Below are 12,703 nucleotides of genomic sequence, written 5' to 3' on the forward strand. Positions count from 1 at the left end.
GGAAGTCCCCCCTCTGTCTTAACTTTGGATTGCTAGCAAAACTAGTGCATCAGTCAGGACTTTGCACCAAGCATTGTGGTATGTTCCTGTGGGCTTGCTCTGTGTCAGTTTTGGTTCACGAATTTGCACCTAGGCTTGGTTGTTCGCATGTGAAGCCCATATTTTTCTATCTTGTCTATAGGGTATTGTAAGAGTTGGTCAGGTACCTTAAAGTAATCAAGATAGCCCCTTCTATAGCATTTCCCAGTATGCCAATCTTGGTATCCTTATCAGACCATGAAAATGAGGTCAATTTTTTCATGTCCTGATCTTAGTGAAACCTCAGTAGCAATCATTTTTTTCTAAGTGCTTTTAAGCCGCATGTTCAATAATATACTGTTTACTAGAAATCAAATGCAATCTACCTTTTCCCTTATTAAATACTGTTTGCTTGTTTATAGATTTCTGGCCCAGGTGTTTGCCATAATTTTCCCTAGGTACTCTGTTTCGTTATTTTATTTGCTTCGTTTCTTTTATTATAATCTGAAATACATTTACCAAAGATTTTTAAAATATAAAAGGATATACAGTGAAAAGTTTCCCAACCCTGCTCCCAGCTACCCACCACTCCACCCCATAGGCAACCACAATGAGCAGTGTCTTGCATACCTCTTCAACGATATCGTATGTATATACAAGTACATGCAAATGTTTGTTTTTCCACCTCTACTTAACCTAAATGGTAGCATGTTATACATACTTTTCTTTCTGTACCTTGCTTTCTTTACTTTATGTCTTGGTGATCTTTCCGTATCAGTACATAAAGCATTTACTCAATTCTTTTTTAATGGCTGCCTAGTATCCCACTGTCCTTTATATATATATATATATATATACACACACACACACACACACACACACACACATTTATTTATTTATTTATGGCTGTGTTGGGTCTTTGTTGCTGCACGTGGGCTTTCTCTAGTTGTGGCAAGCGGGGACTACTCTTTGTTGTGGTGCGCGGGCTTCTCATTGCAGTGGCTTCTCTTGTTGCAGAGCACAGGCTCTAGGCATGCGGGCTTCAGTAGTTGTGGCACACAGGCTCAGTAGTTGTAACTCGCGGGCTCTAGAGCGGAGGCTCAGTAGTTGTGGCACACGGGCTTAGTTGCTCCGCGGCATGTGAGACCTTCCTGGACCAGGCAGGCAGATTCTTAACCACTTTGCCACCAAGAAAGTCCCCCCACTGTCCATTTTTTAACCAGTTATTTTTTAACCAGTGTTCTGCTGAGGAATTTTTTTTTTTTTTTTTTTTTTTGTCTGCTCCGGGTCTTAGTTGTGGCACGTGGGATGTTCGTTGTGGCATGCAGAATCTTTAGTTGCAGCATGCGGGATCTAGTTCCCTAACCAGGGATTGAACCCAGGCCACCTGCGTTGGGAGTGTAGAGTCTTGACCCCTGGAACACCAGGGGAGCCCCTCTGCTGAGGAACTTTTAAGTTGTTTCCAGTCTTTTGCTATACAAACCATGCCACAGTTTGTCATTTTGCACATGTGCAAGTATAACGTAGGATAAATTCCTAGAAATGGAATTGTAGGGAGGAAGAATATGTAGATTCGTGATTTCGGTAGATACTGCTAAATCACCCTCTGTAGAGATGATACCAATTTATACACTCGCTTGTGGTTCATGAGGGTGCATGTGTCCCTAAACTCTTGCTTGTAGAATGTGCTATCATATTTTGGGGTATTTACAAATCTGATGGTAAAAAAAACTATGTAGGTGGGACTTCCCTGGCGGTCCAGTGGTTAGGGCTCTGCACTTCCACTGTTGGGGGCGAGGGTTCAGTCCCTGGTCAGGAAACTAGGATCCTGCAAGCCGCGTGGTGTAGCCAAAAAATAGTATGTAGGTATTTTAAATTTGTATTTCTCATATTATAAACCAGGTTGTGTGGCTCTGCATACATTTAGCCACATGTGTTGCCTTTTCTTGGCTTGTCTCTGTGCTTTACCTATTTTTTTTTTTATTGTGTTATTGATCTTTTCCTTACCAGTTCTACAGGAGCTCTTTATAAATCAGAAAATTAACTCATAATAGGAGTTTCCTGGTTGTCATTTGTCTTTTGACTCTGCTGAAGGTTATTTTTGTCATAGAACTTATTTTAAGTAGTCAGAATTATCCAACTTTCCTTTTATGGTTCCTAGATTTTGTGGCAGCATCAAGAAGATCAGTTAGTACTTTTATATTTTAGTTTTTTCCTTTAAATCTTTGATTCATCAGAAGTTTAACCTAGTGCTAAATAAGCAGAGTATGATCCAACTTTTCTCCCACGTGCTACTCATTTGTCGCAACCAGTTTATAAAATGATCTATTTGTCCCCATTGATTTGGGATGTCACTTTCATCCTGTTAATTTCCTGTTGAGTATTTGGATGTATTTATTCTGTCTCTTCTGTCCCAGGGATCTGTCTTGATTATTCATGTAACAGTACCATATTGGTTTAAGTTTGAGGCTCTGTTTTAGAATCTGGTAGGACTAGTCTCCTCTTGTTATTTTTTTAATCCAAAATTTCTTGCTTGCTTGAACATTTTGGTTTTCTGTATGGACTTTAAAACTACCTCGCTTCTTCCCTTCACCCCCCTGAAAAAATTCTGTTAGTGTAATTAATGCGATCGTATTGAACATATAAAGTAACTTACGGAGACTCAATATTGTTATGGTATCTTCTTATGTAAGAACATGGTATGATTTTTCAGTTTCTCCAGGTCTCTCTTGTGGTCTTAGGAATGTTTTAAAGTTTTCTTTGTGTAATTTTATACATTTTTAAAGTTTATTGTTACAAGCTTTAAAAAAAATTTCTATTTTACTGAATTTGTTTACTAATTATAGTTGTTATTCAATTAAATCTCATGGGTTTTCTAAGTATGTTATCTGTAAATAGTATTAATTTTACCTCCTCTGTTCCAAGTTGTACACCTGTGATTTCTTCCTCTTGTCTAAGTGCATTGGCTGCTACCATCAGAACAATGTTAAATAATAGCAGGCATCCTCATATCATTTCAGTAGAAAAACTTCTAGCTTTTTCCCAGTAAGCATATTGCTGACTTTTGGGTTGAACCAGAACTAGTTTATTGTTTTAAGGAAGTCATTATTCTTATTTTATTGTGAGTTTTTAATCAAGAATATACTCGGAATTCCCTGGCGGTTCAGTGGTTAGGACTCCCCCCCTAACCGCCCCCGCAAAAAAAAAGAATAGATGTTAAATTTAGTCCTGCCTTATCAGCATCTCTGAAGATGATCATGTTTTTTTCTCTCCTTTGACGTAATAATGAGATCATTATGGTTTTTTTTAAACAAGTATCTGGAGACTTAATTGACCTTAAATTAATTTTTAAATCCCAATAGTACCAATAAACATCCCTTGATTATTATTGTTTTTAATTTATCTATTTTTGGCTGCGTTGGGTCTTCATTGCTGCGCGGGCTTTCTCTAGTTGTGATGAGCAGGGTCTACTCTTCGTTGTGGTGCGCAGGCTTCTCATCGTGGAGGCTTCCCTTGTTGCGGAGCATGGGCTCTAGGCATGCAGGCTCCAGTAGTTGTGGCTCGCGGGCTCTAGAGCGCAGGCTCAGTAGTAGCAGTGCATGGGCTTAGTTGCTCCATGACTTGTGGGATCTTCCCAGACCAGGGCTTAAACCCGTGTCCCCTGCATTGGCAGGCGGGTTCTTTTTTTTTTTTTTTTGGCAGGTGGGTTCTTAACCACCACCACCATCAGGGAAGCCCCGAAATCATTATGTTGATAGATTCTGTAATATTGAACCCAACCTTACATCCCTTGAATAAACCCCACCTGGTTCATGGTATATGCTTTAACATTACATTCTTTCCATGTAGCTTGCTAATAATTTACTTAAGAGTTTTTTCCTTGAAATTTGTGAGATGGATCTATCCTATTCTTTTTCATAAAATCTATGAGTTTTGGTATCAGTGTTATGCTTGTGTTACAAATATAATTTGAAAGTTTTTCTTTTTGTCTGGAACAGCTTAAATAGTATTGGAATTACTTGGTACTTTTTATACTTTAAAGGTCTGAGCCTGATGCTTTTTTCTTCCCTTTTTTTCACAAGCATAGGGAGAGGTAGTTCTTTGATAACGTTTTCTTTGTGAACTGTCCTGTGATGGTTAAGCAAATGAACTCTTCAGCTACAATGTCCAGGTTCAAGTTTTGCTCAGCCACCTTCTAGCAGTGTGACCTTGGTTACTTAATCTCTCTACACCTTAGTTTCCTTGTCTATAAAATGAGGGTTATAATAGTGCCAACCTCATAGGATTGTTAGGAGAATTAAATTAGTTAACATTGATACATGTCAGGCACTCTGAACGGCATCTGGCACTTTCTGTAGTAAATGGTCAGTAAATGTTAGCTCTTTTTATCATGTCTTTTTCTTGGAAATTATACCGTGATTCTTTGAGAGTATGGCTATAATTCTAAAGTCACCCCTGCCCCTGTTTTCAGTACTCTGAGAGGTGTATTTTCCATCTCTGTAAAGTGATGTTCATGTAAAAAAGATAGTTCTCTTTTAACCTGTTGCCTCTTCTGTAATTGGCTTCTGATCCTTCTGAAGCACGTTGTTTCTCCCCAGTTGGAGACAATTTTCTTTGATAGAAAAAACAAATATTCAGAAGAATACAGGCTTTGGATATGCTGCTAGCAGAGCTGAGACGGTCTTTTTGGTTGTCCTTAACATTCTTTGTACAAGCCTCCACTTGTTCTGACTACAACTTCCTGTCATTCACCTTCTGTGTTCCTTCTTACTTCCTTTGATCATGGCTGTTGTAAAACCTGAGCTGATCAAAAAGCATCATGTGCAACCAGATTGACTCATTTAGTTTGGCTCACCTTTCTTCCTCATTTAAGTCCTGTGCGGTGTTAGAATTCTGCTTTTTAAAAGTGCCCTATTTTTCTCAGAGTTTTGGCCTTGGGAAATACTTGGCATTCTAGGAGTTTAGGGTGTATATGTCTGATGGTGGCCAGTGTTCCTTGCCATGGTATTACCCTCTAGAATGACAGTCATTTTCACCTGAGGCTCCTGTAATTAACTCTAACTGCTTTTCCTGGTTGGTCTGAATAAAGTCTAGTTACAGTTCTGAATCTGGTAGATTCAGCTGTCAGCAGAGTTCAGTTGGGAATCTGTAGGATTTGTTTCTGAACCTTGCATACTTCCCAGAGGAGGGAAGTGTTTGGCTTTGGCACAGCTCATGCCTGGGAGCCACTGGCCCTCAGTTTTACTCACGTGTTCAGCAGCCACTGTGTTGTTAAGAGGTCATCTGACTTATCTGAATTGAATTTAACTCTTTTCTAGAATTAGGCTAAAGAGTGTTACCACCTGTTTCTCTTAGTTGAGATACAGGATTAATGAATTACTATCTGTAAAGCGTTTAGAAATTTGTGAATAAGGCCTCATATAACATAGATAATTTTGAAACCACTCTCATGGGAAAAAAAACAGCTCATTAGATTCACTGTGGTTTTTAAGAGTGAACTCTTACGGGAGAATAGCATTAGTCACCAGGGTGCCCTGACGGAACGGACCTTAAGAAACCCAGGGGCTGAGCAGTGTGTGGGGCACACACACATCCAGAGAGGATGTAGTGATTGGTGCCGTTGGGAATGCTTATATAGTGTCATTGGAGCTCTGTGCAGGAGGTCCTATTCTGAACTCTGAGGGCTCAGAGATAGTGAAAAGGAAATTTTCCTGCTGATTTAAACCCCTTTGGGTTTTCCAAATCCATATCTAATGAATTTGTAAAAGTACTGCAACTGCTCATCGCTCCTGTGGCCTCATCTGGCCAGCCAGCAACAGGCTACAAACCGATCTTTGTACAAGGTGTTTGTTTATAATTTATGGAGCTGATAGAAAGGCAGAGCCCTCTGCTCCTCCAGGCATCAGTACTTCTTACCCCTCCCATTCCCTGCTAGGGCATTTTAACTTGGAAATCATTTATAATTAGGAGGAGATTACATTGCACAGTCTGGAACATGGCTTCCTGCTGTCTTCTGCATCGTTTTTGCTCCTCCTGGAGCTGCCCCCTGAAGCTCTTAAGCAGTTTTGATTTGAAAAATCCTTTTTTTCCTAGACTTTATTTCCATTCTCAGCTGCCCAGCTAACTGCTCCATCATCATTCCCCACAATTGTTTTGCCTTTAAGTGCAGGGCAGTTTCCTGGAGCTCCAGCTCAGGGGTCAAGGACTGTTTGGTGAGACAGCAGTTTTCAAGTGTGGTCCCAGACCAGCAACATCAGACGCCTGGGAACTTGCTAAAAATACAAATTCTCAGGCCTCACCCCAGCATTCTGTGTTTTAATAAGCCCTCCAGGTGATTATGATGCATGCTGAAACTTGAGAACCGCTGTGGTAAGGCAAGGCAGGGAGCAGAACAAAGATTTCTAGTGGTGTGTGGGTTGCCACTGTCTTAAACTGTATTTAACTTCACCTTTTTCTCTACCTGCTTACATCATTATTGAGTCCAAAAAGGATGAGCTCTCCTTGTCATTAGTGCATTACTTTGCTATGGCCTGAGAAAAGAAGTAACAGAGACCCAGGAAATCTCTCCCTTTGTAAATTAACTCATCAAAATTTCAGCCTTACGAGAAGAAGCTGCATGAGCGAATTGAAGCAGTGACCACTCACCACTGTAACTGAACATTTCCATTTCCATTCCATGTTCCATCTGAACATTTCCATTTCCATTGCTTGTTGTATATTAATTTCCATGAAATTAATATACAACAAGCAATAAATGTAAATTGCTAATTGGAGCTTTGAAATATTAATGAAACTGTAAACACACCACCCACTACTCAGTGAAGCTACCAGATCACTCTGTGCCTACTACATCCCCTTCATTATGGTAGAAGTAAAACCCTAGATCCCTAGCTGTACAAGTTCTGAAAGGGAAACATGCTGCTGGAGAAGCTCTATTTTAATTTTTAGCATTCTCTTTTCACTTGTTATTTGCATATCTCTCTCTGAGCTCACTGCAGGAACTGGGAGCAGTTGTGAAATTGGGTGGAGTTGAGGGGAGGGGACAAAATTTGGGAGATGGCCATTGACTTGGAATCATCATACTACAGTACAAACACAAACACCATGGCTTGAATTTGAGGCTGACAAAATGCTTTTTGTCTATATGCCCAGTTTTTCGTGGGCTTAGAGCCGAGCCTCCCAAAAGAAGGAAAACCTTACTTGTACTTGCCCCCTCACCCGCAGACCCCTCTTAGTAATTAATCTGGCAGTATCTAGTTCAGTGCTTTTTTAATGTTGGTGGTGAGTTTTGAGGGTCATTGTAGGCTTCTATATGTTTGACTGAATTGCAGGTTAACACATACAAGCTAGATATCTGTAACAGCAAGATAGAAAAGCTGACTTTCATAAAATACTCACCATGCATTTTTGGGACATTAAATGTAGATAAAATGGAAACCATACAAAGCTGTCTTAAAGCCCACAGAGTCCCATTTCCTTTTCTGTTTATTTTCATGTCCTACTTAATACTTGTCATTGCTTTCTTTCTCTTTCTGCCTTTGATGGTTGCAGTCTAAATTGTCAGTTTGTTTTTACCTTTCTGAGGATTGTGCCAACGTAAAGGTTAGAAAACCAAGATGGACTCACTTTTTTTTTTTTTTAATTTATTTTATTTTTGGCTGTGTTGGGTCTTTGTTGCTGCACGCGGGCTTTCTCTAGTTGCAGCGAGCCGGGGCTACTCTTCGTTGCGGTAGGCAGGCTTCTCATTGCATTAGCTTCTCTTGTTGCAGAGCATGGGCTCTAGGCACGCGGGCTTCAGTAGTTATGGCACACGCAGGCTCAGTAGTCATGGCTCGCGGGCTCTAGAGTGCAGGCTCAGTAGTTGTGGCGCAGGGGCTTAGTTGCTCCGCGGCATGTGGGATCTTCCTAGACCAGGGCTCGAACCCGTGTCCCCTGCATTGGCAGGCAGATTCTTAACCACTGCGCCACTAGGGAAGTCCCTGGACTCACTCTTGAAGCTCCCGCAGTTGCTTTGGTTCTGTATCCCCAACTGTAATCATGTGTCAGTCCTGGGACGGGGGAGGAGATTATCTTTTTGGCAACAGGCTTGGGACCCTGAGTAAGGAGCAGACAGTCTCAATGCTAACTAGATAAATCTAGCCATACAGGCTCGAGCAGATGGTGGGTTGGAAGTTGAGCAGTACAGAGCCCTAATGGTGATAGCAATGAGTATTTGGATGTCATTATCTTATTAGTTAGCAAACAGAACCATCCTTGTGGTCCCTCCTCAGCTTTATGTGTAATGGTGCTGTAGGTGTCAGCCCCCAGGAGTTGGCACAATAGCCTAATCAATGTGTTCTGATGTCTTTTTTGATCTCCTCTGTCATCTCTATGGCTTCATTAACAACACACACAGGGAAAGGGGGATGGATATAGAGTTTTAGAAATCACTCTGAATCCCTGATCCCATAAGTCTCAAGTTCCCCCTGGAAAGCAGCTCTTTGTTTTGTTTTCCTTAAGGTAATTTCCTGGGGAAACTTGCCCTTGACCTTCCTGGTCAGGCCATTTGGCTTCCTGGAGTAGATCACCTGGAATCTGGTGAGGGCAGTTGAGCTTGCCTTTTTGTTTGTTTTAACCATAATGCCTCTGACAGTGGACATCTGAAGTGATCTCCTTCAAATAAGAGAAAGTGAATTAGTCTCTTTGCATGTAAGTAGATCTAAATGAGACAGAGCCCAGAGGAGCTTGATCCCTTTGGATGTGTTGTGCTGTTCTGCTCATGCCCATGGTGTGGGCCATCTGATTCCAGGCTCACATCAAGGGTAGGCCACTTCCTCCCGGCAGGGATTTGCACAATGGGCCTCAGAGAGGGATTCAAATGAAAACCGGAACAAATCATGCGGGCGCAGCCCCAGAGCTAGCTAACATCTCATTAGTCCTGTCATGTGGCACGATTCTCCCCACCGACAGGCATTCCTCCACCCCACCTCCAACCCCACCCGTTCCGTCGCTGGTGCTGAGCGTGCCTGCTGCCTGGCTGACTGTGCTTAATTCTCCGTAACTGCTATGTGCAGACTGGGGCTGCCCATGGTCATTGGCTTATGGTATGGGTGAGGGATAGAGCGTAGTGAGAAATGAAAATAGTTCCAGCCATCCAGCCAGGGCTAGGCTTTGTTTCTCTTCATCCTCTCTTGTGGAATTAGGGATTAGCATTAGCAAGGAGCCGTCCAGAAGACTGAAGTCCCTAAATGCTCCAGTTTTCTTAAATGAGAAAATAAGACGAAAACTGGTGAAATGATTTCCTTCTCCAAGGTCACATAGAGTTGGGGAGTAGGATTCTCACCCCCAAGGAAGTTTTACCTGGATCACCTATTTCTTGGAATCAGTGGGTTTACATTTTCATTCATCTCAGTTTTGGACAATAACAGCTGTTGAGTGGCTCTCCAGGAACAATTTTTAATAACTTTTTCCCTAGCTCAACTCTCAAATGATGTTTCCTAAGTGTGAGCTAAGACTCAGCATGTGGTTATGGTTGTGTTGACTCTCTGTAGTTTCCTATTAAAGTGGTAGAAGAGACATATCTTTTGTGTGTCTTGTGTTGCTTGTTCCATGACATTTTAGTTTGATAAGGCAGCCTTTAGTATTTCTAGAGAGGGTTCAGGTTCAGGCCCTTAGAGAGGCCCCCAGATTTCTTGACCCAGAATTTTTTATACCATCAACTCCAAACTTTCTTACCCTCTTTTCTTTCTTTGTCTGATGCAGCCTCCATGAATGTGCTGGTGCAGAACTGCAAGATCTACAATGATGCCAGCTGTGACATTTCTGCAGATGGCCAGCTTCTGGCGGCTTTCATCCCTAGCAGCCAAAGGGGCTTTCCTGATGAAGGCATCCTGGCAGTGTACTCTCTGGCCCCCCATAACCTGGGCGAAATGCTCTACACCAAGCGATTTGGTAAGGGATAGGAAGCCCAACCTAGTGACAAAGGGATGCTGGTACCTTGGCCTGGGCATTCCTAGGTGAGGTATAGCTTAGGTGGGAGTAATGGTCACATACTGCCCCTGCTTCACTGGGGCACGTGTCAGAGGAAGATTGCTTTGTGCTGGCTGGTAGCATTGCAGAAGAATCTCAGAATAAGAGTCCTCCCTACCACAGTGGCATCACCAGCATACTCCTGTTGTTATGGGCAGGAATAAGGGAGAGCTTCGTTCTTGGCCATGGCTTGGGGAAGTGGGCACACACACACTGCAAGGCCGTTTGGCATTGTGTATTAAAAGCCCCCAAAATGTATGTTCTCTTTGATCCAGTAATTTCACTTCTAAGGAAATAATCAGAAAACTATGCAAGATTTATTCAGAAGGATGTTCACAGCAGTGTTATTTATCATAGAGAAAAATGTCAAATTGTGAAGAGTTGCTTAAAGAAATAATGGTGCATTAATAAGGCAGAATACCATTTGGCCTTTAAAATGCTCTTACAGAAGACTATTTAATGGTGAAAAATGTTCGCAATGGATGAAGTGAAAAAAGTAGATTTCAAAATAGTATTTACAGTATAATAATTTTTTTAATGTGATTCTATGATAATACTGATTAGCATTTATTAAGTACTTTTATGTGTCAAACACTGTACTCAATACTTTACATGCCTTCTCATTGTACTCTTCACTACAATCCTATGAGATTAACCCCAGGATGACCAAACAAAGATGAAGATTACAGAGAAAGAGAAAAGACTAAGAGGGAAAATTATTCCCTTGTAATAACAAGAACTCTGGGAGATGTCTCTCTGTTTTTCTGGCCCTCAGGTCCCAATGCCATTTCAGTGAGCCTGTCCCCGATGGGTCGATATGTAATGGTGGGCTTGGCCTCACGAAGGATCCTGCTGCACCCCTCCACGGAGCACATGGTGGCCCAGGTCTTCAGGCTGCAACAGGCCCATGGTGGCGAGACCTCCATGAGGGTGAGTGCATTGCTCGTGGCTTCACTGTATGGCGGCTCTCCTAGGCCTGGCTGGCAGGGTAATGCAGGACAAGGTTGTGGTCTCCCAGCCAGGACCAGAGATGTCATGCCCGTAAGGAGCCAGGAAGGACTCCAGTCCAGCCTAGTAATGACCAGCAGGCCGCACTTTTGGAAGCTCTGGACTGTTAAAAGGCAGGGGCTTTCTCATACCCTAAATCATGAGCTGGGTCCCCAGAGGCCTGAAAGGATCTTTGCATAAAGACCAAACTGAATACTTCCTTACCTCAACATGAAACCTTTAGTCTGGAGATACACAGAGAACCCAATGAAATATTTATGCTTCTTTTTAAAATAAATTTTTCAGGACGCAAGCTATAAAAAGAGATAGATAGTATACTATGAAATGTTCTTTTCCTGAGGTTGTAATCACGATGGAGGATAAGGACTTTGGGCAGCTGCTATGCTCTTAACTGTCCCATCCATTTCAGTAGCAGAGAAATGTTCTATTTAGGACCCTTTCTTGTCTGAAGCCGTCCTTGCTTGTATTGCCATAAAAGCCTTCTGAGCATCCTGGGGTTAGTGGCCTCCTGCACTCAACCTGTCTAGTTTCTGACTGAGATTATTCCCACATCCCATGGTTGCTCATTTGGCCAGGGTTTTGTCAAGGGGAGTTGAGCATTTGAACACTTGTCTAATTAGATGGTGTTTAAGCTCGGTCTCAATCTAAGAACCTGTGAATTCCCTTAGCACTTATGCTGTGCCATTTATAGTTTTATGTACTTGTTTATGTGTTGTTTTGTGTTTTCTTTAGCAGTGTGGTGTGTATGTTTAATCCACCCAATTAGGTTCAGTGTAAGCTTCTTACGGGCATATCCCCCGGGGTCCCTCATTTAGTGCCACACATGTAGATGCTTGTTGAATTCAGCCTGGAATATGAAGCATTTGTTTTAAAGAAAAAACCCTAAAGATAGGACCCATTATATACAAAGCAATAGAAAGTGGGTGGCCAGGTGTGGTGTCTCCAGCCTCTTGTCCCTCCTGTCTCCTACAAGGACCTTCTATCCAACTCTACTGAGCCACTTTCCAAGCCCCCTGAATTAGTAAGGCTCTCTCTTGCCAGGGTACCTTTACCTGGAGTGCCCTTTTCTCCCTGAAACCCAACTGCCTGCAAGCTCTTCCCCTTCTATGGAACCTTCCTAAACAGAATTGATCACTCCCTCCTGTGCCACCCCTGTACCTAGCACACTCTCTGTGTTAACACTCATCACACCAAACTGCAGTTATTTATTTCCACATCATTCTCCTCTCTTGGCCCATGAGCTCCTTGAGAGTAGGATCGTGTCTGTTTCATCTTTATGAACTCCAAATACCTAATAAGAAACCTCTCATTTAGGAGAAGCTGAATAAATGAAAGAGAATCTCAAGAAAAGCATCCTTATTGTTTCTAGGTGGTAACTAGCAGAACCATTGACGGGTGACATCGTGTCCTGCCATGCCTCTGAAAGGGTAGAAACAAGGCATTCTCTGCTCTTGACATCACAGTGACAGGAAAGTTCTGATTCTTGAATCCATGTGACTAGAAATATTTGACATTGAGTGATTGGGAGAGGACTTTGCGGGAAGTTCATCAATCCTATTTTCTTACCTAGATAAATGAGGATGGAAGGTGAATTTTAGTTTAAATATTCTTATCTTAAGCAGATTTGGATGGTAAAAGTACCTGGTGTCTGCTTTTTACCACCTAGAAT

General features: G+C 42.0%; 1 protein-coding gene across 10 annotated transcripts in view; it reads left to right on the top strand.

The window, feature by feature from the left end:
- Positions 1 to 12,703, top strand: part of AMBRA1 (autophagy and beclin 1 regulator 1) — a 175,544-nt gene that overhangs the window by 133,585 nt on the left and 29,256 nt on the right. For all 10 annotated transcript variants that reach the window (XM_060303259.1, XM_060303266.1, XM_030864561.2 and 7 more), the window contains 2 exons: positions 9,760 to 9,948; positions 10,802 to 10,956. In XM_060303259.1, coding sequence (XP_060159242.1) covers positions 9,760 to 9,948; positions 10,802 to 10,956 — 344 coding nt within the window. The remainder of the gene's footprint in view (positions 1 to 9,759; positions 9,949 to 10,801; positions 10,957 to 12,703) is intronic.

Source organism: Globicephala melas, chromosome 8 (assembly GCF_963455315.2).
Source record: "Globicephala melas chromosome 8, mGloMel1.2, whole genome shotgun sequence".
NCBI classification, from domain to species: domain Eukaryota; kingdom Metazoa; phylum Chordata; class Mammalia; order Artiodactyla; family Delphinidae; genus Globicephala; species Globicephala melas.